The following is a 27,389-nucleotide window of genomic DNA, read 5'->3' on the forward strand; positions in this document are numbered from 1 at the left end:
TTTTTCATTTAAAAATAGATCCAAAGGCAAACATATTTCAAGTGGATTTCCTACTATAGGGATTTCCAAAACTAACACTGGAGAATGAAGGTGGAAACTGTAGTTTTACATTTGTATTTAACAAATGCAATTTCTGCTCTTATAGTTTTCCATTTCCTCCACCTGACTGCTATTCTGCTTATTATAAATATGAATATTAAGTGGCAGATTTTGTAAGCATTTGAGACCTCTATTTTCTGTTTTGAGAGGAAAATGGGCCTTTTCCAAGTTTCCTTTTTCTTTCTATTCCTCTTTATCCTCCTCCTCTTCCCTTTTCTATTGAGAGAAGGAAAAAGAAAAAGAAGTTATTTCAATATGAATTAAAAAGTGGTATCTACACTTAAAATTTCATTTCCTTTAAGTGTCAGATCTGGGATTCAAATAAGTATGGACTAAGAGATGAGCCAGGCAGCTGTCCTAGAAATTGCCCTAATTCCTCTTACAGAGTCAAAATTGATTTGCTTCCTGGTTTATTACCTTACCCTATAACATAAAACGCTAATATGCAAATCAACCAAATGGCAGAACGACCGGTCAATATGACACACACTGACCACCAGGGGGCAGACACTCAATGCACAGCTGGCAAGTGCAGGGGCGGTGGTGCACCTGGCCTCTAGTCACTAAATAATAGCCAACATGCTGAGGAGAAGCAGGGAATAAACATTGGGGTCCCTTTTTTGAATGCTCACACTATAGTACATCTCTGGATAGTTGCTACGTTAATGCAACAATGTTGGAGAAGTGGAAGTTAGAAAGGGAGAAAATGACAATGAGCAGGGATAGATAATGTTCCTCACTTATTCAGTCTCATCACAAGTAGCTAGCTATCCTATTAGCCTCACTTGGTGACTAGAGAGAGCAAATTACATTTCTTGCTCAAAAAAAAGTTCCCTAAAGAAAGGACTATGCCTATAGCTATGAATCTGGTTGATGTCCTTGAAGCGCACGGAGTGACAGGCCTGATTGCTATTTCAAAACTGAAAAAAAAGAGTTTGTAAAGGTAAAGGGGTGTGTATGTTGGGGAGGCAGGCACAAAGGAAGGAGCAAGGGAAAAACATCACATAGGAGGATGGAATAAGTGCTTATGCAGATGAAGTCATTTTCCTAATTTTTATCTTAGAACTAGCGGCCCAGTGCACGAAATTCATCCATTTGTAGGGTCCCTTCCCCTGGCTGGCCCCACCCACTGGTTGAACTCCTGGACAGCTCCCAGTCAAGGGGACAATTTGCATACTACGCTTTCATTATATAGGATCATGACTATGGGTAGGCAGGAAATAAGCAACACTGAGGATATCTGTGGTAGATGATGGTATGTTGGTGTTAGTCATGCTAGCCACTGAAACAAGAAACACTTAATTCTCAAATAATTATTTTTTGTCCACCTCTGACACAGTCCAATATAGTCCTAGGGACAGAGGACATCATATAATGCAGTCTTTTGAGGACAGGCTCTTCCTGTCTTTTAATGACACCATCTTCAATATGTGGTCCCAAGGTTTATGTAAAAGGAACAGCGAGATGTGAAAGATCGTGCAGGAGAAGGGAGGATTGTGGCCAGACCTGGAAGTGGCACACAAAATTCTCATTTGCATTCCACTGGATAGAATTCAGACTCATGACACAAAACTCACTGCAGAAGAAACTGGGAAATTTTAGTCTTCCTGTATGTCCAGAAGGAAAATAAATGGGTGTAATAAATAAATAAATGTCATAAATAAATATGGCATTGTAGTGGCTGCTGGCCACTGGCCGGGGCCTCCCTCTCTTCCCCCGGCTGGCCCCACCCCCTGGCTGAACTCCTGGACAACTCCCAGTCGAGGGGACAATTTGCATACTACGCTTTCATTATATAGGATCATGACTATGGGTAGGCAGGAAATAAGCAACACTGAGGATATCTGTGGTAGATGATGGTATGTTGGTGTTAGTCATGCTAGCCACTGAAACAAGAAACACTTAATTCTCAAATAATTATTTTTTGTCCACCCCTGACACAGTCCAATATAGTCCTGGGGACAGAGGACATCATATAATGCAGTCTTTTGGGGACAGGCTCTTCCTGTCTTTTAATGACACCATCTTCAATATGTGGTCCCAAGGTTTATGTAAAAGGAACAGCGAGATGTGAAAGATCGTGCAGGAGAAGGGAGGATTGTGGCCAGGCCTGGAAGTGGCACACAAAATTCTCATTTGCATTCCACTGAATAGAATTCAGACTCATGACACAAAACTCATTGCAGAAGAAACTGGGAAATATAGTCTTCCTGTATGTCCAGAAGGAAAATAAATGGGTACAATAAATAAATAAATGTCATAAATAAATATGGCATTGTCTTGGACATGTGGTAGTATGTCCATCAGGCTGAAATTGACAGTGATAAGAGTCCTAAAAAAACATACAAGTAAGGTCTTGCCCTTATTGGAACACTGGCTACCTTATTTTCAGCATTACTTAGAAGAGTTTGAATCTATATGCTTATTATTTATATCTCTAGGACTTTAGTGAAGAACATTTATAAGGTTTCAAATGTTTTGAGGAAAGCTAATTACAAGTTCATGGTCTAGGCTGTCTTCCTTCCTTCCTTCCTTCCTTCCTTCCTTCCTTCCTTCCTTCCTTCCTTCCTTCCTTCCTATTAGATATAATTGCTGTGTCAATTTCATGGAAGAAAGGGGGAAAAAAAGAAAAAGAAAAACATGACTTTTTAAAAGTACTAACACTGCACTTGAGTAAGGAAAAATGGAGGCTGGAATAAGGAAAAATGAAGGCTGGAATTGGATGTGTGTCCACTTTGTAAGAGATTACTTCATTCCAGCTCTGATTGTCAGAGTTGACTCAGTTCATTGAACGTAGGCTAGGCAGATACCCCATCCTGCCCAGGTGTCTGATGATCAAAACAGACAACTCTCCCAGTTAAAGGAGCCATCTTCTTGGATGAAGATTACATAGGTCCTTGCATTCCCAGCTAGAATGTTCAACAAGTCCTCATAGCATAAGAACTTGCCTTTCGATTTTACCATTATTGTAGAGATAACTAAATGACTATAGTAGCAAAAATAAAGAAAAATAAATAACTCAAAACCCCAACATTATGTATCTCTCCCTCTCTATATATATATTTCTCTAAATCTTATTTTTATTACATATTGCAGACAATATAATCAAGAAGACTTAAGCACAAAATGTAAAATAATAATAAACAATCTAGATGTTGTCTTTTTGAAATACTCATATTGCACAGCTAGTTGTCTCTAAGTTTTAAATGGTAGTTGCTAAAATATATCAACAAGGATTAGTTTTAGCAAAAATAACAGCTGGCTTTGAAATTAATTTTAAAATGAACATAATCTATAACAGGTACATATCCATGAGATGAAGTAATTCTTGGCATCTTTCAATTGATACACTATCTTACAGTTTAGGGGAAAGCATTTAGTATTCAGGAAAATTACACATAAGATTGTGTTTTATGAAATTTTCCCTGGAAGGGTATGAACAAGCATTACAAACATGCTATACACCTGTAAGGCCTACTATTATAGTAGGTGACTAGGGAATTTCCACCACACCAAGAAAAATCTGCACAATGAATCAGGCGGAGAGCAGCTGGTGAAGAAATCAGGTGGAGGATCAGCGTGATCTGTGGAAGGTATTTGAATTCACCATAAACATTTTGCAAGCATTCAGTGAAGAAGCTAGACCTCTGGGCCTCATAACCAAAATCTAGCTTGCTGCAGCCGAGAGGAGTGGTTTTCAGAAAGTACACAGCTCAAGACAAAGAATTACCGTTTAAACAATATATGGGGAATGTTGTTGATTCTGACTTGGGTTATTTTTGAATCATCCACAAGGCGTCAGTCTTCAGAAGAATTGGCCTTGGGATTCTAGAGATTGTGGCCTCTTGGATGCCCTGTCTTTCCGCTGCTAGCAACAAGTGCATCACTAGAGAAAAAAGGGTGTTTCCTTTAAGTACTATATTAAGTACATGCTGAGCAGGAAAGAGCCTTTGCCTGTCCCTTAAGGCACAAAATAAGAGCACTGTGGTGAGTAACTGAGAACTTGGCCAAGAAAGAACTATGTTTGAGGTTTGGGAAAGTGGGATGCAAGTTTGTTTTTCTTCACCTCAAATCTGCTAGATTTTCCTCTCTCATCTTTCTCTTGGCACTTCTTACTTTTTTAAAAAAAAATATGAACTGAAAGGAGTCCCCCCAACATACAAACAAAGTCCTCTTGGCACTTCTTACTTCAAATCTTTGTGTGTAAGGCCTAATTTTTTTAAAAAAATATGAACTGAAAGGAGTCCCCCCAACATACAAACAAAGGAGGGTGCTCAGTGAGCTTAGGCCACAGGGAAAAGGAGGGTGGGGCGGAGAAACAGAGGCATAGGAAAGAAAAACACAAAAACACAGATTCTGGAGTGAACTCAAGAGCACAAGGTCAAATGTAAACCCGAAGTGCACATGGCCAAAGGTCAAAGGTGACAGGGTGTGGGGGTGAAAGGTGCTGCCTCTGAGACATTCCCCAGTTGAGAAATTCCACTGGACTCAAGCACCTGCTCCTTTAAGATCAGGGCCTCAGGAAGGGGAGAGAAGCCTTAAGTTGTGCAGGGAGGAGAGAGGGAACAAAGCTGCCTGCATTTAGAGGCCAATGTGTTGCTTCTTGCTCACCAGCTTCAAGCTGATTCTGATTTGGGGCTCCAGGTTGTTCTGTAGTCAACTGACATAGGAAGAGCTCTTAATTCCAGTGGAAGTTTACACAGACGAAGCTTGCATCTGGTACTAACCTCGAGGCTCATTTCTCCTCTGGGGTGTGTTCAGTTGGGCCTGATCCTCCCTTCCTCGCAGTGGCCAGGGGACTTGATCTGCAAGGCTTTCGCCACCCTTCGGGGAGTTTTTACCACCCAGCTCTCCTTCGGTCTAAGCAAGGCTGGCAAAGGGGGCAAAACCACAAGAACTTAAACTTCACAAGAGCAGCAGCAACAAAACTTCCCTACATGGAAACTATCCAGTCCCTGGGAGGCCCGCCTGTCCCCTGGTGGTGGTGCTTGGATGCCGCCAGCACAGAGGTTGCCATTCTGTCACATGCTGACAGCAGGGTCTTGAAAATTAGTCCTGTCCTCCAGTGTCAACTCCATAGCATTGGTCAAATTTCTAATTCAAAACTCATGCCTGGATTCTTATGTGGAATGTGCCCTCTGTCTACTTCATCCCTTTGGAGCTTAAATCCAAACATTGCCTGCTCCTTTAGGACTCTGAAATAAAACTAAAACAGATAATTGGACTATGAGAGGGTAGAAAAATAACAAGAACCAGCAAGTATAGGGTCATGTTCAGTTTTACTTTGCTTATAGAAGTGTTTGTCAATTTTTAAAGTGTTTTTATTGATTTGAGAGAGAGAGAAAGGAAGGATATATAGAGAGAAACATTGATGAGAGAGAAACATCAATAGCTGCCTCCTACACGCCCCCTACTGGGGATAGAACCTGCAACCCTGGCATATGCCCTGACCAGGAATCTAATTGGTGACCTCTTGGTTCATGGGTTGCTCAACCACTGAACCACACCAACTGGGTGCATTTCTCAATTCTTGAATAAAATGAGGATGTCCCAGGGATAGAAACCGGGGTAAAGACTCTCTCACCCACTTTATGACTCTTTGTTAGGAATCAAGCAGTGGAAGAAGTTGGGGGCTATAGGACCAGATAGTCTTTAGGCTTCCTTCTTCGCCTGGTGTCCTTGAAGCTGGAATTTCATATTTCTATACCACTGAGCAATAGCTGCAGATTAGGAGGAATAAAAAGGATGAATGAATGGAGAAAGGTTGCTGAGGGAGAGCTGGTATGTATGTCAGGACTCACTAAACCCTCTTTGCTAAAGACTTTGTTCCCTCCTCCTATTACTCTTATTTTCTAAAGTGTATCTGATTCATTACAGAAAACAACATCTCAAGAACGCAATGTTAAGTGAAAAAATCCAGATACAAAAGAATATAGTACAAAAATTAATTATGTTAATGAAAAACTATAAGAAATTATTATAAAGATATCTTTATGTAGCCCTGGCAGGTGTCCATCATCCCGTGTACCAAAAGGTCATGGGTTTGATTCCTGGTCAGGACATATACCCAGGTTGTGGGTTCAATTCCCAGTTGGGGTGCATGCAGGAGGCAATTGATCAATGTATCTCTCTCCCTTTCCCTTTCTCTCCCTCTCTAAAATCAATGAAAACATATCCTCAGGTGATAATTAAATATATACATATATGTAATAAAAGCTAGAAAACATGAAGATACACATTAGCAAAATAATAGCAATAATTACCATGTTCACCTCCACCAGCACCATAGTACCTGACCATTACAGAGAACTTTCCACATGCCAGGCACTGTTCTTTAAATTAGTTCACTAAAGCCTCTGGAAAGGAAAGAAGGGGTTGGGGTGTATTTGAAATGAATATAGGAAAGTGCCCAAATGTTCACAAATTACAGATTTTGGCAGTGTGTCAGTTACTTTATTTTTGGTGTTCGGTGTGTTTGAAACATTTCAAAGTTCTTTAATTAAAAAAAAATAAAACAAAAGCAATAAACAAAAGAAATATGAATCCTTTCAGGTGGAGGGGGCCCCTTCTGCCAAGGGTCCTGCCTTCTCACTGATGGAATGTGTCCCCCCAAGACTTCTCACTGCTTCCCTGGCAATGGTTTAGTCCTCTTCTCTTTTCTCTGTTCCTACTTCCCAGACAACTGACTGCCTCTAGTCCCCTGCCTTTCAGACCACCGTCCTGCCAAGGGTTCCACAGTGTCTCTTCCAGGCCTGTGCTCCTTCCCACACTCCAGTGGCCACTCTTCATCACCACATGGACACCCAATGGGTATATCAAACTCAACCTGTTCAAGAGAACACTGATCGCCACACACTGAATTCTCCATCCCAGTAAATAGCATTACCTTTCGAGTAAAAACAACAATCTGAGTCTTTCTCAGCCACCTTCTTTCTGTCACTTTCTAGAACTGACCCAACCGCAAGTCTTACTGGTTCTGATTTCAGAACACACATTGAATCAGAACATATCTTGGCCAACTGCTGCTGCCCAACTGGCCCCGGGGCCATCGTCTCTGGCCTGCACCGCAGACTGCAGTGGCCTCCCAGTGTTTGCTGGCTTCCACCACTATAATCTGTTCTCCATATGGCTTTTCTAAAACCTCCCCAGTGCTCCACTGTACTCAGAACTAAGTAGAAAGTCCTTTTGGTGGTCGGCAGAGTGTACATCAATGGGCCACCAGTCCCTTTTAATGCCCATCCTTTCCTCGCTCCCTCCACTGCCAGCCTACATCCTCTGAGACCTCGCTGTTCATCAGTTCGACCCACAAATGCCTGGCCTTTAGCCTTGCTCTCCCCTCTCTCTACCTGGACACCTCTTCACCTAGATATTTTTATGGTTCTCTTTCTCCCTCTCTTCCTTCAGTCTCTGCTGAAATCTCATCTCTTCAGAGAAACTTCCCTGACCACCCCACCTCATATAACAGCCTTGTCATTTTCTTCCTCCTTGCCTGGATTTATTTTTTCTAGAATCGTGCCTGGCCCATATTAGGCCCACACCACACATTTGCTGAAATATTGAATTAATAATACTTCTCAAGCACGAGCTGGTCGCAGGCATTAACTTACATTATGTCATTTTCGAAGAGCACAGATAACTGAAACTCAGAGAGTGTGCCCAGGTTCTCATTGGTGCCCAGTCTGAGAGTGGAATTTGAAACTGTTCCCTTCTATTCTGTTTCCCCCTATATCACACTGCATCTCTCAAAGGGGAAAGCAAGAAAAAAACAACATTCAACTGTGTGCTGTTTGCTGCCAGGGGTTGTGCCGGTCACATTTACAAAGTTATTTGGATCTTCACCAATATCCCAAGAAGTAAACATTGTCTCCATTTTAGAGATGAGAAAACTGAACCGCCTGAGAGGTTAAATATTTAGCATAACATCACCATTTCTGCTCAGTGGAAGAATGTACCCCAGGCCTGCCTCATCCACAGACTGTGCTTTCTTAATGGCATCCATCCTGCTTTCCTAAAAGTTCCATTTTAATTCCTATCAAAGGCCTTCCTCCCTGTTGCATGGGCTTAGCAATCCTTGCTGATTTGTGAATGATTCCAGCCCAGTCTTCCTCCCTCTCCTCATTCCCTCCCTCTGCTGCCGGGACCTTTCCCCAGAACTTTCACCTTCCACTCATTGCTTACGCCTGCTCTAGTCTCAGAGGAGCAATAGTTCTCATGGGCCACCCAGAAGTTGGACATGAGAAAACAGGTTAGGTCGACGAGAGCGCGTAGAGGAACAGCCAGTGCTGGGAGACAGACGGTGCCCAACTTGCAAATGGGTTTGTTTGCTACGGTTTTTGGAGGGCTGTCATGTGGAACTTGAAACACATTTTATCAATGATGGATGGGGTCTTGGGATCATTCCTGAAGCCTTGTATAATGTAAATGTCAAACCAAGATGCTACTAGATACTTCTAGAATTTTGGATCTTCGCTAGCAGATCAGCATCAGTCACATGGATTCTGTGAGAAAATAAGATTTTTGAGTTTCAGTTGGAGACTGAGAATTCCCTAAAGACGAAGCCCAGACATCCCAATTGTTCCAGGCCTTCTCCTACTTATGGTCCTCCCTGCCTGTTGGCCACCCCTGGGTCAGACCATGCAACAAGTGCTCTGCATGGCTGCATGCTCCCCCTTTAGCAGAATCTACCTTGCCAGCAGTGCCCCCTTGTTTGTTGTTGTTGTACTGTTGGAGAAAATCTAATAAATAATTTGTAAACGTCCTAAGAATTATCAAATTGATCACATTTTTGTTGCAGATTGCTGGAGGAAAAACAAATCTTTATCCAAACTCCAAAGGTAGGAATGTTAAGCTGAGATGGTTCATATTCTACAACCCTGCATATAACAGGAAAACTTAACAAACCAAGGGGAGTCTTTATTTGGAAAACACTTCCACCTTCCCCCACTGAATTACTTCTCCCCAGTTTGTGACATAAAGTTTCTGTGTGGAAAGCCAATATGGACCTGGCTGACTCCTTTTAAATGACTATTTTTTTGTAAAAGTCCACCTATTTAGTGCTTCGCACCCTCAACATGTGTTCATAAATGTATTGCTTAATTTCAACAGTCTCTGTGTTAAGTCCCAGACTGCCTTGTGTCTTTTGAAAATTGAAGTCATGGACACAAACCATTTTAAAGTTGAATTGATATGAAAAATATTGGTGTCCTGCAAGGTTCTCTTGAACCTTGCCTTTCAGGAGCTTGGCACATAACTGCATCATTACTGTATAACCACCTGCTTTGAGATCAGATGCTGCAAATGTTCCTCTATTTGTCTCTAGACTGAATGAGTCACTAAGAGATTTGGTTCTATAACATCCCAGCTGGGCAATGGTTAAACCAGCATTTACAATGCTGATGTCCCTCTCCCACTGCCAGTTCAAGTAGTTGTAGAAAAGGTGCACTGGGTGGAGGACTGTGGAAAATACCAGACTCGTTAGAATTCAGTTGAACAGGACTTCACCTTTATTATTTTTTGAAAATCAGTAATGTCATTAAAAAATGTTTTTCTGCATTGTTTTACTATAAAATGTGGGTGCCAGGATTGGAGGTGCAGTCTCGGTGTTCTAGGTTTGATGAGTACTTTCTTGTGCTATAAAAGTTTTTCTGGTGATTGTAAACTAATAAATTTCAGCATCTGCTTTTAGATTTCTAGGAAAAGGTGAAGTATGTTGTAGGAAATTCAGTATAAGTAGATTACCAGCTATGTTTTTGTGGGTAAAACAGAGAAGTAGGGACTAGACACTACTACAGTCCAACTGACTTGAAAATGGTTGGATTCAAGTGGTGATGGTTTTGGGGATGGGATGGATGATGGTGAGAGTTTTCCAAAGACATATTGGGGATGTAATTTAACGTGAAAAGGTGTAGGAGACCATGCACTGGCATCTGAGACAAAACCAACGTTGTTAATGAATTTGCCACCTGAAGTATTCAGAAGTATGCTGGTGGTCCACTTCACGGAGACATTATTAGAAGTAAGATGAAAAAACATTTCAATTAGCTGGAGCAATGGCCACATTTAACAAATTGCAGTAGTTTATTTTACTGAAAACTCACTGCAAAAAAAAAAAAAGCTGACTAGTTAGGTTACTAAAAGACACCTTGTGATATTAGTCTATAAAAATAGAAGTGTACTATCCAGAATAAAGGAACAGAAACATATTTTAAACTCTGAGCACCTGAAGCATGCACTTCATTTTGATTATTTGATTAGAGCTATAGGTAAAATGGAACTTAGAGGGGAATCCAGCAGTAAACAGCCAGAATGATGAAAGTCTTATAACCATAAAATACTTAGAACAGGAATGTTTCTCTTACCTTGGAAAAAAATGAGGGAAATTATAATATTTGCCTATAGAAAAAAATGTTTAAACATAGGCTGTGCAACCACAAAGTATCAAGAATATGACAAGTGTTTTGGCATGATGATATTAAGGTCCTTTGCAAACCTGCTCTTCTAGAAGGTCATGGGCATACTTCTATGAAGGGTCCATTTTGTAAAATGGTGTCCTTTAAAAATTATTTTAGATCTTTGTAACATTTTCCTTAACTATCTAGACTATAGCATCGGTTTTCAACCTGTGGGTCACGACCCCTTTGGGGGTTGAATGACCCTTTCACAGGGGTTGCCTAAGTCCATCGGAAAAACCCATATATAATTACATATTGTTTTTTTGTGATTAATCACTATGCTTTAATTATGTTCAATTTGTAACAATGAAATTGGGGGTCACCACAACATGAGGAACTGTATTAAAGGGTCGTGGCATTAGGAAGGTTGAGAACCACTGATCTAGAGTGTGGCTTCCCAATATTTTATTGAGATGATTAAAATATTTTCTGTTCTGTCCAGTAGGATAGCCACTAGCCACATGTGGCTATTCAACACTAGAAATTGGCTAATTTACCTAAGGAACTAGTTTTTCATTTTACTTGATTGTAATTTTAATGCCTACATGGGGCTGATAGTCATGGGCAGGGCAGCTCAAGATATTTTCCTGCTCTTCCATTTCACCATGCTAACACTTTAAGAATTTAGTCTTTAGTTTCTTCCAGATTCACCTAAAAGCTTAAAAGCAAATGTGTAACAGAATTAAAATCTAATTTCCAGATTACTAAATGTGGACTATTATTTTTCAGATTCCTTCTAGATATTTTCTGAGTCCCATATCCCAGTTCTTCAAATTTCTTCTTATCAAGTGACATCTGCTTGAGAGCACCTGTCATTATTTCTGGCATGTTGAAATGTTGATTGCAGAAATTAGGTTCTGTTAGTACCCTCCTTCTGTCAGCACCCACATTCTATTGCCAGACCTCCAGAAACAGTGCTATCTAGGAAGGACCTGCCTTTGCTACTCTTAATCCAGGATAAATATGACATGGTAGGTAATCCCCAAGGCTTGCTAACAACTTGGAAAAATAACATATTTGATAGCTGTGTTTACTAGTATATACTCATTTGTTTTTTCAAGCTTTTAAAAAGATAAGCAACTTTTTGGATTCAAAGAAAAATATTTTCATGGTTTGAAGTAATCTTCATTAACCCTTTATTAAGCCCTCTCTTCCAGGAAAATCAATTTTTCAGCCCCAATTTCAAGATCAATGCAGTTATAGAACAGGGAAATATCCAGTATCTTCTTTTTGGAGGAAATCATTAGTATCTTCCATTCTCTTGAGATGAAGTGTTAGATTTGAACTGCTTTGTAGTAAAAGATAAAAAGCACTAATCAAATGCAATCAAATTGCTTTTGTTTTTCTTATCTTTTTATAACTCTTTAAAAACTTTTGATTTTTGAGATAATTATATATATATATATATGCAGTTGTAAGAAATAATATCTTCACCCAGTTTCCCCCATTGGTAACACCTTACATAAATATAATATAACATTACAGACAGGAAATTAACATTGATGCAATCCACTGATCTTATTTAGATTCTATCAGTTTATGTGATTCATTTGCCTGTGTTTAATTCTATCCTTAAAATACATATTATGTATGTGATGTTCTTGACTTTATAACATTGTTGATAGTGTGATAACCTCCAAATCCTTTATAGTGTACAAAAATAGTCATTTCTCCACACGTAGACTATTTTATACCTCTTCATGTAATTTTAAGGTACAAAAACTTCCAGAGAAAGTATAATCCACACAGGACTCTTAAATTATAACCCATTTTTTGTTATAGTATTTAGACTTTTTCTTTCATGATATTCAAAATGCCATGTGAAAGACTTATAGAGTATTTATTATTTACTTTTTAACAACATGGTGTATCACTGCTCATCAAAGGCTTTTTTACTCATGTTAATCTACAAATAATTATCTGGGATCAGGTCTTCTGCTTTTATGGCCCTTGTGAACCTAGAAACCTAAAAACAGCAACATTTTGAATTTGGTTCTCATTAATTTGGAATGCGTGATCACTTAGATATTTAGATGATAATTTTGAAGTTTGTTTTTATGCTATCTTGTTAAACACACACACAATATGAACAAATTATTGGCTTAATTATGATTACACAGGAAATGTTTTTACTGCTCCTAAAAATAAGTATACTCAAACAAGAATAAGTTCCCTTTGTGGGCAAAAGATTAATTTAGTAATTATAATCCATTTGTGTATATTATTAAGTAAGCTTTCTTATAATTTACAAGGCATCTCTGGTCTAGTTTAATTTATTTTTAAGAAATGATATATTTTATATTTTTCATTTACTTAAGTTGGGTTGTTACTCAGGCAAAATTAAGGAAGTTCCAATGTGGAAATGTCTTTCCACTTAACATGGACGGAGGATATCCTAACACATTTCATGCCAATTCTACTCTTAGCAGATGAAAAGAACTAAGTTTGTGTTATTGGAAACTGCAAAGAACTCCACGCCGGGAGGGAACATTACTCATTCATTTTAATTAATGTATAAAGAAGTAAATTACCATCTTCAAATTTACAATGAAACTATGAAAATGAAACAACAGTTTAGATATTCAATAGTTATTGGCCCTTTTTACCTTGTTAAATACTTTTAAGTAATACAAAAGATACTAGGAAAGAATAGCCACAGAATTAATGTACAAGAGAGTCAGCAGGGCATTTTGTAAACACCAATCAAAATAACTAATAAGGAGAATGTGGGAAAGGGAAGAAATAATAAATAAGAAAATGTTTGTGTACCACAACAGACATGTATTATGCAAAATTCATAATACCCATGAGCAAAGAGAAACATAGGAGACAATATTAAATTAACATGCAATTGTCAAAATTATAGTTCATATAAATAAAATCAAGACATTTTCCAAGTAGAAAAAAAATAGACATTAAAATTTAGAAGAAATTATGTCCTTCTAAGAAGGAATAATGAACATTTTTAAAAGTCTGACAGTGTTTTCTGGAGCTATTTTACATTGTTCAGAGTCCTAAGTATTATTGTCATATTAAAAAATTAATTTCTAAACAAATTAATTTAAGGTAAAATTTGGTATCACTGTACTAACATCCAGGTGGCAAAACTTTTCTTTGTGTGAATATTAACATTATTTTTACTGTCTTTTTTATTTCTGAAAATATAAGTGTCCTTTCTCTTCATTCATATATTCAACAAATATGTATTGACCATCACAATTTACTGGCTTCTGGACATAAAATAGACTCAAAACAGATATAGTTCCTGTCCTCACAGAATCATAAAAATTCCACCCAACTATTGGAATGTTTCATCTTTGGAATGTTGTAGTTATCCATCCTCATGGATAATGTAAGTGCAAGATTCACAACTAGATAAAGCAGAAGCATGAAGACAAACACATTGCATTGAATACTTTATGTTTACATGTGATTCTTTTGGTTCATAATAATAACAGTGCTTCACCTTGCTTTTGGATATGTTTGACAAGATTCATTTTGCTAGAATCTTGAAGTCTTAGAGTATGAATACTTTGAGTTTTAGTGTGGCAGAAACCTGAAAACTAAATTCAAAATTTAGTTGTGTTCATTCATTCATTCATTTGTTCATTCATTCATACATATTTAGCAAATATTTGTTGAGGAAAACAGACACAGCTCCCTGCCACTGGAAATCTAATGCTCTAGCAGAGGGAGACAAAGAACAGTAGACATACAGGAACAATGTGGAAGAAAGAGAAAGTAGAGCAGAGTAAGGGGGATTGGAAATGGCAGCGTCAGAATGGCAGGTTGCAATGTTAAATATGGTAGATAGTGAGCAGAGACCTCGTTGAGCAAAGACTTGAAGTGTTTGTGGGAATGATATGTGTAGACATCAGATGGAAGAAAGTTCCAAGTAAAGAGAAGAGCTGGAGCAAAACCTGAGGATGAGTGTGCCTGGTGAAGAGCAAGGAGGCCAGCAGGGCTGGAACAAAGTGAGTAAGAGAGGAAAAGGCAGGAGGAGAGCTCAGTTAGAGGGAAGGTTGGTGGATTATGTAGAATTTTGGAATCCACTGACAGAATTGTGAGCAGAAGAGTGCCATGATATGAATTATGTTTTTAGAGGATAACTTCATCTGCTTTTTAAAGAATATATTGGAAGGAAACATGTAAGAAGGGACACATGATAAGAGGCTCTCACCAGCAAGAGATGATGGTAGCTAAGACCAGGCTTGTTGTAAAATGTGCTTGGATTCCCATATATTTTGAAGGTAGCGTCAACAGGATTTGCTGATGGGTTGGATATGGGGTGGGAAAGAGGAATGTAAAGATGACTTCTTTTAGAAACTTGATGCAAAATACATTAATTTCCAAGATTTAACTTCTCCATACATATTTCCAATTCTGGACATCTAGTTAGTTTTTTGTTTCCTTTATATCTAATTCGTTTTGTTTAATAATTATTTATGAAACACTCACCATGTAATAGGTACTGTTGGAAATGCAAAATGAGCAAAACATCAGTTCTGGTCTCAAAAAAAAATCACAAGAGGCAAAATAATTAGAAATTGAGATAATACCATAAAGGAAATGCCAGTCAAATGTTATAGGACATCAGAGAAGGGAGACGTTCCTTTGCACTGTGAGAAAAAGGGAAGGCTCAACATCAAGTGAGCTTGAATAGAAATTTAATAATGTGAGCTTAGGGATTGCTAAAATGAGGTGTATTCTAGGTGGGTCCAAGGATCCACATAGCATCAGGTCCAGAGGAGAATAATACAGTTTGGCTGGAGGGAACAAATGAGGAAAAAAATTAAGTAAGCTTTCCTCATATTTCAGGGTGCTTTGGCCAAGGAGGTAGCAGAAAAGATCAGAAGTGTGTGGATGTGTAAGAGACATTTCAGAGATAGGACTCCTGGTATAGCAAGGTATCAAAGGCAGTGCTGAGGATTAGGACATGCTAACGCAGAAGTAGGGACATGGAGGGAAAGGACTTTCTCCTAAAATCTTTCCATCTGGAGCACAGGGGCAAGCAAAGTGAAAGGGAAAAACTACAATAAATTCTTGTAACAAATAGCACATTCCCATTTTCTCAGCAGCAGGTCTGGGGAACTAATTTTCTTTTAAAATATATATATATATTTTATTGATTTTTTACAGAGAGGAAGGGAGAGGGATAGAGAGTTAGAAACATCGATGAGCGAGAAACATTGACCAGCCGCCTCCTGCACACCCCTCACTGGGGATGTGCCCGCAGCCAAGGTACATGCCCTTGACCAGAATCAAACCTGGGACCCTTCAGTCCACAGGCCGACACTCTATTCACTGAGCCAAACCGGTTAAGGCGGGACCTAATTTTCTTGATCCTCTATTTGATTGGGTTGTGATTGTGATTTCTGTGACCTCAGAGACTCTTGGGAAAGGAAAGAAGGTGGTAGATAAGGCTGATTCCTTTGAGAGATTAAGAAGTGCAGAAAAATTTATTAAATTACAAAAGACCTTTAAAGGTTTACAGAACTTTTCAAAGCTATTTGAGGTAAGAGCCACAAATAACCACCTGCTTCAACTCTGTTCAGTTCCTCCTCTCCAAACTGAATCGAAATGCAATCTGGCTTCTTTGAATGGAAACTTCTTCCGGTATTTTCCTTAATCAAGCATAGAGGCAGAGGAGGTGAAGAGAAGGTCACTACTTTGAAGGTCTATGAAGCTTAAAATGTTCTGGCTACAGACTCCAGCTGAACCAATTTTGTTTTCCGTGGTGAAGTCTACCAAACAAAACCTTGGGAGTGTGCCCAAGGAACTTGTATTGAATATTTGAATTTCAGAAGGCAAAGAAGCAGGATAATTGATTATTTTGGCAAAGAACACATTGTCAGCAAGGTGTTTCTTCACCCTTCCTCGCGTTTTCAGAAGTGTTAAAAATAATTAGAAGCAAATACAAATGTTGGGAAGAAGCATTCAGGGGAGATTTTCTTCCAAGCGGGCATTTTTCAGAGACCTCAGCTGAAAGTTTGGGTAGCACACTTTGAGGGGAGATGGAGTATTTGCTAATGAATATGAATAGCATTTCCTTATGGGCCATATATTTTTCCAGCAGGAAATGGATAATCTACTATGACATTTCAGTGGGTTGGAACAAGATAGATAAATCAAGTACAAGTTGCCGTGTTTCTTTTTCAAATGAAAGATAAATGCCTCAATGGAGTAGCAATCATAAAATATATAAGTATTTATAATACAGTACTGTTTTATACCATCTGCCAAAGAATGGTATTTATTCAGCCACTGATATGAGAACAGATTTTCTTCCACATTATGCAGGGAGGAAATACATCCTAGTGTTAATGAGCATGCACTTTGTAGTTAGCCAGCCTAAGTTCTAACGAAATTTTTAGTTGACTGGCTGTGTAATTTTGATAATGTTACTTAACCCCACTTTCCCTGTTGATCCAATGGTACAATAATAATTCCATGTTTTAAAGTCATTTAGTCTATCAAACAAGGTAATATATGAAAAGCATTCTACCAAATGCCTGACACATGCAAGTACTCAATAAATAATAGCTGTTCTCATCATTCCACTGGTTAAAATTGGCTACACACAAAATGAGAGTTTCAAAGTATTTGGAACATTTGAACTGAATGCTTTTTAAAGGAATGTGGAGGGACTAGATTAATGAGTCCCTCTTCTGGTTCAGGCAAATATGTCTCTGTATTAAAATTGAGGCATATAATCAATTTCCCTGTAATTCCCAAATAACCTTGGCTCTAAACAATACAAATATATTACATGCTCATACTACTACATGTCCATCATGGGTTTAAAGGGCCCCAGGCTGGTGGAGCAGTCAACATCTCACAGTTGTCATGGAAAAGAGAGAATCTTCAATCAGCAAGTGAGCGTTCTGGCCTGGAGGTAGCATACGTATCCCTTCCATTTACAATTTGTTGGCCACTCACATGACCTCATCCAACATCAAAGGGGTCAGAACATAATATCCTGCTCTTAGAAGGTGGAAAGTGGAAATTTGATGGACAACACTGATGACTACCATAGGATCATAGACATAGTTGAAAATGCACTGTTCCCTTACAGGTAGTGGCACTTGAGGTACTCTTTATTGAGTCACAAAATAGCGAATTAAAGTTCATTATATCAGGAGTGATAAATGGTGCCTCTGAACTCTGGGTGAGACTGGAGGGTGACCCATCTAGGTTGGTGGTACCCACCCAGGACATGTTGCCTTGAGTTTCTGGAATGCTTGACAACCTAAGCAGTCCCATAGATTGAGCTCTTCTGTGAAAGTTGTCCAAAGCCATTTTTAACTCTAAAGCCTTTTCCCACCATTTCATTCTAGTTTAAATGGTTTTATCTCATATCTAATGGGTTTAATGTGTTCTATCTGTATGACTCCATTTGGTGCCTTGGATGCTATGGCTGAGAGGCATCATATAAATAATATTGTTATTGTTATGATGATGAGTTCAAGCACTAGAGGGAAAATTGTGAAATAACTTGGTACTGAAGCCATCATTATTTTCAGCAAAATGAAGTTTGGCTTCTTATTACACTAGTAAGCCTTGAAGATTAAATGGTATCTACAGCCTGTATCTGAGTAATGGTCTAAAGAAGTCAAAATAAAAATGTTTGATATAGCATTTTACATATTATAAAACAGATGTTTGCTTTTAACTATTCTTGATATTTTAAAAAGTTGACACTCGTATCTGCTATTAAAAGAAACAACAAATGAAAAGACCCACACAGTTACCTTTAATTTTATTTATTTTTGCTTCCCTTATGATTGGACAGGCCAACTATGTTAATTATTTTAACCCTTAGTGTTGATCATTTGCCAATGTGTTGTGAGGTTGAGCAATAGACTGTTTCATTGCTTTAAAAATGCATCATCAAGACGGGAGGTGCAGAGAGTTCTGGAAAAAAAGGACTGTTTAGGTTCCTTCCCTCGTGATGATGTGATATTATATTCCCATTACTTGAATATTCATTATGGTTACCCACATGCTTTTGGCTACCTCTGTTTCCTGCAACTGTTTACATTATTAAGTTGGTCTGGGTTATAAAATGTAGCTTGAACTCTGTATATAGTTAGTGCAGCGTGGGATGTTTGCATATATTGGGTAGATTCCCTTTTCAGCCTAAAAGAATCATGGAAGGTTTCTAAAAGGAGATGAGACAAAATAGGGTCTTGTTACTGCAGGGCCTCAAACCACAGATGGAAAACACTACAGGGATAGTCTGAGGAATTCTCTGGCACATCAGGATCTGGGTCCTCCCTGTGGCTTACACCAGATAACTTTCTGCAAGAAAATACAGCAAAGGCCTCATTCCTTTTCGGGTGGGGAGCGGGGAGGGCTTTGGAGAGCATTGCCTAACTCAGAAACATGAGAAAATGAAATGTATTGATGGTGCTGCGATTTTATGACTTCCTACAAGGAAATAGCTGGCATATGACAAATTAATTTGAAAAGGTGAGATAGTAATGTGTAAATATTGCACAAGATATCTAATAGAACTGTGATCTGGAAAGATAGAGAGAACAGACTGTTCAGAACATGAAACCTGAAGCTGTTCTTGGCCTGTTCTACTCTAAGACCCCTCAGTTCAGTTTCAAACTTAGATAATTCCCTCTTGCTCCCCTCCTTTTACCAAGAAGCAGTGTGGAAAGAACTCAGCCACAGGTCTAATAGACAGTAAACACTCACCAAGTAGGGGTTTCCAATGTTATTCTCTATGACTTGGAGACGGAGACAAGGTATTTCCTCACCTACCTTTGTATTTGTCAGCCTCAAGCTGTTGAACTCTAGATTCCATGACAGTGTGGAAAGAACCCAGCCACAGGTCTAATATACAGTAAACACTCACCAAGTAGTGGTTTCCAATGTTATTCTCTATGACTTGGAGACTGAGACAAGATACTTCCTCACCTACCTTTGTATTTTGTCAGCCTCAAGCTGTTGAACTCTAGATTCCATGAAATTTATCAGTTCAGTCTTCCTTGATAGGCATGTGCAGATGTCAAATAAAAAAGCTTAGCATTGTTTTAGAATCATACAGACCATCCCTGAGGGAACCATAGGCAGTTCACACAGTCCTCAGAGGTAGATGTAGCCTTCAAAACATGTCACCCAATTCCCTTAAACATTTTTTTTAAATGTAGTTACAGTTTACATTAAATATTATTTTGTGTTAGTTTCAGGTGTACAAGTAGTGGTTAGACAATCATATACTTTACAAAGTGCTGCCCCTACTATTTTCAGAACCCACCTGGCACCATCCACACTTACTATAATATTGTTGACTGTATTTCCTATGATGTACTTTACATCCCTTTGGCTATTTTGTAACTACCAACTTGTATTTCTTAATCCCTTCACCTTTTAAACGCAACTCCCCAAATCCCTTCCCCTTTGGCAACCATCAATCTGTTCTTTGTATCTATGAGTCTGTTTTTGTTTAGCTTGTTCATTTATGTTGTTCTTTAGATTACACATATAAGTGAAATCATATGGTATTTGTCATTCTCTGACTGACTTATTTCACTTAGCATAATACCCACTAGGTCCATTCATGCTGTTGCAAATGGTAAGATTTCATTCTTTTTTATGGTTGAGTAATAATTCATTGTATATGTGTACCAGCACTTTCTTATCCACTCATCTATTGACGGGTACTTGGGTTACTTCCAGATCTAGGCTATTATAAATAACACTGCAATAATCATGGGGATGCATATATTCTTTTGAATGTGTTTTGGGTTTCTTCAGATACATACCCATAAGTGGAAGGGGATGCATTTCTTTTGAATGTGTTTTGGGTTTCTTCAGATACATACCCATAAGTGGAATTGCTGTGTCATAGGAGCTTCATTTTTAATGTTTTGAGGAGACTCCATACTGTTTTCCATGGAGGCTGCACCAATCTGCATTCCCACCAACAGTGAATGAGAGTTCCCTTTTTTAAAATTCTTTTTTTGTTTAAAGTATTACATAAGTCTCCTTTTTTCCCCATTGACCTCTCCCCAGCCACCCCCATCCCCCAGCACATGCCCTCACACCCCTACTATCTGTGTCCATTGGTTATGCTCATATGCATGCATACAAGTCCTTTGGTTGATCTCTTACCCCCTTACTCCCCACCTTCCCTCATAGGTTGGACAGGCTGTTTCCAAATCTTAGCTATTGAAAATAGTGCTGCTATGAACATAGGGGTGCATATATCCTTTCTGATTGGTGTTTCTGTTTTCTTGGGATATATTCCTAGAAGTGGGATCACTGGGTCAAATGCAGGTTCCATTTTTAATTTTTTGAGGAAACGCCATACTGTTTTCCACAGTGGCTGCACCAGTCTGCATTCCCAGAGAATTCCCTTTTGTCTACATCCTAACATTTGCTTGTTGATTAATTGATGATAGCCATTCTGATAGGAGGGAGGTGATATCTCATTATGGTTTAACTTTGCATTTCTGGAATGATTTAAACTTGAGCATCTTTTCATACGTCATCCTTATGTCCTCTTTAGAGACATGTCTATTCAGGTCTTTTCCTCATTTTTTCATTGGATTGTTTGTTTTTGTTGTTTTTTGTTCTGAGTAGTTTGAATTCTTTATACATTTGGTTATTAACCCCTTGTCAGTTGTACCACAGGAGAATATATTCTCCCATTCAGTGGGTTGTCTTTTCAGTTTGTTGATTGTTTCTCTTGCTGTGCAAAATCTTTTTAGTTTGATGTAGTTCATTTGCTAGCTTTTCTTTTGTTTCCCTTGCCAAAGGATTAATATTAGAAAAAAATAACACTAAGAGAAATGTCTGATACAGTACTACATTTTCTTCTAGGAGTTTTATTGTTTTTAGTCTTTCATTTAAGTCTTTAACTCATGTTTATTTTATTCTTGTATAATGTGTAAGGAGGTGTAAGGCTCATCAGGGGGAGGCCAGCAATGTTTATCAGGCCCAAACTGACCAGGATTTGGACATATGAAGGGAGGACTCTGCACCCATTTGGTGTGTGAGGGAAAAATGGCACCATTCTAGAACCACACAACTCAGTCTATTCCATATTCTTTCAATACCTCCTGGAGAGTCCAGCCTCAGCAGGGTAGGGTGTCAGGGAGTCGGTAGGATGGGGCTGTGTATTCCCCAAGGCTGATATAGTATGGAGGGTAGTGCTTGACCCAAGAAAGATTGCATTTGTTGGTGGCATGGCAGAGGGACTCAGCACAGGGACTCTGGCAGCTATCCATCCCTTAACTCTCTCCCCAGAGCCACGAACCCCATCTCTCCTCACAAGACTGTAGTTCTCTGTGAGCTGACCCACCCTCCTTCTGCCAGAACCCAGGGTAAGTGGCTGAAAACAAGATTTTGTGTGGTGGCCCTTTAAGAGGGTGCCCGGGTTTCTAGCAGACTTCCTTCTCTCGCTAGAAAGACATAATCCCCATTGATTTTTAAAGCCTTATGTCATGTAGGCCCCTCTTTCCAGCTCTGGTGTTCTGGGCTGGGGAGCCTGGTGTAAGGTTAAGACCTCACACTCCTCAGGGAGTTCCTGAGCCACATGTGGGTACAGGGCCAGCCCTTCCTGCATCACTACCCTTTTTAATAGTCTATATGGCATCTTCTATAAATTCTTGGTTATAAGACTTCTGTTCAGCTAGTCTTCAGTTGGTTATTCTGGTTAACATTTCTATGTTTTGGTTGTAATTCTGGTTTTGTTCTGGAAGGAAATGAGTGTAACTTCTACCTACTCCATTGCCATCTTGGATCCCATAATTTGCCTTTGTTTTTGTGAGGGGTGTAAGGAGACCCAGGGCTTTAACCACCAATCATTAGATTAGCTAGGCCCCTCAGAAGCACTTGTGGTTTCAGTTGATGTACTGGAAATTGCTATGCTGTGCCTTTATTTCAGTGTTTTTCAGTTTGATTGCTTTTTTAAAATATGTTTTTATTGATTTTTTTGACAGAGAGGGAAAGAGATAGATAGATTGAAACATTGATGAGAGAGACACATCAATTGGCTACCTCCTGCATGCCCCCCAATGGGGAACAAGCCCACCACTCAGGCATGTGCCCTGACCTGGAGTGGAACCAAAGACCTCTTGGTTCCTGGGTTGATACTCAACCACTGAGCCACACTGGCCTGGCTGATCACTTTTGTTAAGGCAGAGGAAAATCACCTCACCTTTGTTTACCCCTAAGTGGCTATGACTCAGTCAAAGAGAACCTGAGTTTCTTTCTCTGCCTCTTCTGTGGGACATATAGGCCACGATTCTTTTCAATGTAAAACTATCCTAAGTCTACCCTTAAGTCAATAGCAGTTTTCTTGTTTAAGGCCAAGAATATGGAATGGAATTTATTTTAAAGAAATGCATTTATCTCCAAAATTATGAGTTACAGAGATTAATTTTTCATTCATTTAATTTGCTTCCTGTGGACACTAAACATTTTTGATGCAATAGATTTAGTATAGATATTAGATAGTAGAGAAAAGGCTGCCTAAACTACTTAAGACCTCAGCATCAGGGACGTCTCATTTCAGGTAATTCATTTGGAAGTCTCATCTCAGTGGGAAGTCTCATTTCAGTTGGAAGTCTCATTTCAGGTAATTCATTTAAGAAAAAGACACATCACATTGACTTCAGACATGTACTACCTCAGTGGGGTTCTTCTTTTGAAAGACAAGTTTTAGATGAAAACTGTTGATAATTAATGTCAAAATAGAACCGAATCTGAGAGAAAAAAATGAGTAAGGATCACATCCCTAAACCATCAGATTATCAGTTTTATCAGGAGAGTAGAACACCGTGCCTGCCAATGCATGCTCCTTTAATGAAATGGAACCAACCCATGAAAAACAGTCATGCACAGGGGCATTTAAAAGGAGATATGAGAAGAAAAAAATGGATTTCACTGAGCTTCAGAGAAGGAAAACTTTGGGTATTAATTGAAAGTTGCCATTTATCTGTAGTGGATGGTATGTGTTACACAGAGGTGTGGCTTAATGGTCTCTGTCCTTTAACTCTAATGCAATGGTTTCTACAGCAATACTTTTTATTAATGGAATTCTACAAAGAGCTCAAAGCACGTTTGCTGCTTTCATGACTGACATTCTGTTACCTAAACATGCATTGGATTTCCTTTTTTAAAATGAGATTCCAAATCAAAAGGAGGCTGAAAAAATTTTTATTACTGTTTTTCAGCCTTCTTGTGACTAGTTTGTTTTCCTGAAGGCTAATAAAATGATAGAAAGGAAAGCCAACATCCATACCACTTCACTTAATGAGGCAGGAAAGATAAAATCTGTTCCCCAATGTCAGTTCATCTTTTCAAAGAAAGAGTGGAGAGTAAAAAGAGACTGCTAAGGCTAAGACTGCTAGGGCGTTCAATGGGAGACAATTCAAATGCACATGGATTTGCATCCTGGAACTATTGATAATATTAGCCATGTGACCTTAAGTAAACCCTTAGCTTTTGGGGCTTTAGTGGCCATAAATGAAGAATGGGATAATCTAGTCCCAACAGTTGGGTGGAAGTATTGCTTGAGCTACCCTGTTTACAGTGGCTTAGTGTTCAGCGAATAGCTGGCGATAGGTCTTTTCCGCTTGCACGGCAAGCTTCAAGATTGATGCTGTGGCAGCTTTTGCCATCAGAGTAGCCAATGGATGTTGTGCATTTCTGTGGCCTATGGAATATTTGCTTAGTGCTTTCTGTTGTCAAGTTTATGTGGTTAACACCATCCCCAATTTAGAGCTGTGGAACATGAGGCTCAGAGAAGTTAATTTATTCAAGATGGCTCTGCTAGAATGGCTATCATCAACAAATCAATGAACGACAAGTGCTGGAGAGACTGCGGAGAAAAAGGAACCCTCCCTCTTGCACTGCTGGTGGGAATGCAGACTGGTGCAGCCACTGTGGAAAACAGTATGGCGTTTCCTCAAAAAACTAAAAATGGAACTCCCATTTGACCCAGTGATCCCACTTCTAGGAATATTTTCCAAGAAAACCAAAACACCAATCAGAAAGGATCTATGCACCCCTATGTTCATAGCAGCACAATTTATAATAGCTAAGATTTGGAAACAGCCTAAGTTTCCAAATGAAACTTAGCAGATGAGTGGATTAGAAAACTGTGGTACATCTACACAATGGAATACTACGCTGCTGTAAAAAAGAAGGAATTCTTACCATTTGCAACAGCATGGATGGAACTGGAGAGCATTATGCTAAGTGAAATAAGCCAGTCAGAGAAAGATAAATATCACATAATCTCACTCATTAGTGGAATATAATGAACAACATAAACTGATGAACAAAAACAGATCCAGAGACAGAGAAGCATCGATCAGACCGTCAAACCTCAGAGGGAAGGTAGGGGAGGGTGGGGATAAGGGGGAAAGATCAACCAAAGGACTTGTATGCATGCATATAAGCCTAACCAAGAAAAAGGAGACGTAATACTTTTAACAATAAAGAATTTTTAAAAAGAAAAATATATTATATGAAAAAACAAGCAAAAAAAGATGGCTCTGCTAGAAATCACATGAAAAAAAGCTCAATGTCACTAGTTATCAGAGAGATGCAAATTAAAACAACAATGAGGTACCACCTCACACCTGCCAGAATGGCTACCATTAATAAGTCAATAAACAGCAAGTGCTGGCGAGGATGTGGAGGAAAAAAAAAACCCTAGTACACCGCTGGTGGGAATGCAGACTGGTTCAACCACAATGGAAAACAGTGTGGAGTTTCCTCAAAAAATTAAAAGTGGAACTACCATTTGACTCAGTGATCCCACTTCTAGGAACATATCCTAAGAATCCTGAAACACCAATCAGAAAAAATATATGCACCCCTATGTTCATAGCAGCGTTATTTACAATAGCTAAGATCTGGAAACAGCTCAAGTGCCCATCAATAGATGAGTAGATAAAAAAAAAAAAAGCTGTGCTACATCTACACAATGGAATACTATGCAGCTGTAAAAAAGAAGGATCTAGGAAGGATCTCATACCCTTTGAGACAGCATGGAGGAACCTGGATATTATTATGCTGAGCAAAATAAGCCAGTCAGAGAATCACAAGTATCACATGATCTCACTTTTATATGGACTATAATGAACAAAATAAACTGACAAACAAAAAATATCCAGAGACATTGAAGCATGCAATGGTCTGACACATTTCAGAGGGAAGGGGATTGGAGGGTGGAAAGACATTAACCAAAGAATGTATACACATATATGCATAGCCCTTGGACAGATAATAGTGCAGGAAGTGACAAGTATCACGTGATCTCACTTTTATATGGACTATAATGAACAAAATAAACTGACAAACAAAAAATATCCAGAGACATTGAAGCATGCAATGGTCTGACACATTTCAGAGGGAAGGGGATTGGAGGGTGGAAAGACATTAACCAAAGAATGTATACACATATATGCATAGCCCTTGGACAGATAATAGTGCAGGAAGGGGATGGAAACGGGATGGTGGGTCAGTGCAAGGGTGTGGTGGGGAGACATCTGTAATACCTTCAACAATAAAGACAAATTTAAAAAAAGAGGTAACATTCAAACTGAAGTCTCCCTAACAATGGAGCTTGCATATATAACTTCTACCATCAAAAGGGTTCAACCAGGGTCTGGCTGCTGTATAGGTGATCTGCTGTTTGTTGAACTAAATCTTGGAACTGTACAGTTGGCAGTGAATAGTGAAAATTTGGGCTATCCTCACCTGGGATCAGATTTTGAGTTTCAGAAGGACACTATATATCTTGGTCGTTGTACTCTTGGACCCAGAGTGTCCAGTCAGTTGAGCACCCTACCCCTGAGATTTCCTGTGACAGGACTGACAGCTTCTGGACAGGCTTAGCACATACCAGGCATGGACATGCAGTCCCCTGCACAGTGGTAGGCAGATCCGATGACGACTGTGCAGTTGGATGAAATGGAGTCAAGAAAAGCCACATGTGAAAATACATTTCCTTCCAAAATGATGGTGCATCTGCAAGGGTGTAACGAGCAGTGATATTCTTGGCATTCGCTGGAAACACCCCGGGCTGCTTGGGTAATACATTTCCTAGGGTTAGTCATTAACAGGCTTCCTGCTTTCCACCTCTTTCGACAGGCCCAGCTGTGAGATACAGTAAGTTCAAGATGTCAGAGGCCAGGCCACCTCCCCTGCTTGGGCAGCACACGACGCACATCCTGAAAGAGGCCCTCGGATACGATGACAGGACCATTTCCGAGCTGCTCAGGACTGGAGTCGTGCACCAACATGAAGCCGAATGACAGAGGAAAAATGCTCTTTCTTAAAAACAGAGTCTGACTGCACTTTACTAGCAAAGGCAATACTCTTTCTGAACCCTACTTCCCAATTCTGGTGCTTGGCACGAAAAAGAAGAATAAATTCCAGATTTCCTGCCTAGCATTTGGCTCTGGTATCAATGAATCTAGTGCTTCTTAAATGTATCCCACCTTTCATTCATTACCATTTTTTTTTTCCCTCCAGATAATAGATTAATTGTGAATTTGTGGGATTTTTTGGTAAAGATTTTTTTTTTTGGAAAAATACATTCCTCCTTCTAATTAGATGAATAGCCTAAACGTTTTGCCTCCCCAGCTCATGCAGGTCTGAAAAAGAGCAGGTCTCTTGACATTCTCTACTTGCACATAAAGTCCTCATTTAAACCTTTGTTAGGAAGTCAAAGCAATAAGCAGAATGACAGTCTCAGTGATTGATTTTAAACAGAATAACTTAATTTTGAGCTCATGAGCTCTTTGTTAATCTGTAATTTAAACCATGGATTTTGCTGATGGCCATTATAAAACCGAACTTCATTCT

General features: G+C 39.1%; 1 protein-coding gene across 1 annotated transcript in view; it reads left to right on the forward strand.

Moving 5' to 3' along the window:
• SUGCT (succinyl-CoA:glutarate-CoA transferase) overlaps positions 1-27,117 on the forward strand; it is a 602,125-nt gene extending 575,008 nt beyond the window's left edge. Inside the window, exon 13 of the mRNA XM_014547166.1 lies at positions 26,673-27,117. Coding sequence (XP_014402652.1) covers positions 26,673-26,836 — 164 coding nt within the window. The 3' untranslated portion in view covers positions 26,837-27,117. The remainder of the gene's footprint in view (positions 1-26,672) is intronic.
• Positions 27,118-27,389: the final 272 nt, after the last annotated feature.

This window comes from Myotis brandtii, unplaced genomic scaffold, assembly GCF_000412655.1.
Source record: "Myotis brandtii unplaced genomic scaffold, ASM41265v1 scaffold465, whole genome shotgun sequence".
Lineage (NCBI taxonomy): Eukaryota > Metazoa > Chordata > Mammalia > Chiroptera > Vespertilionidae > Myotis > Myotis brandtii.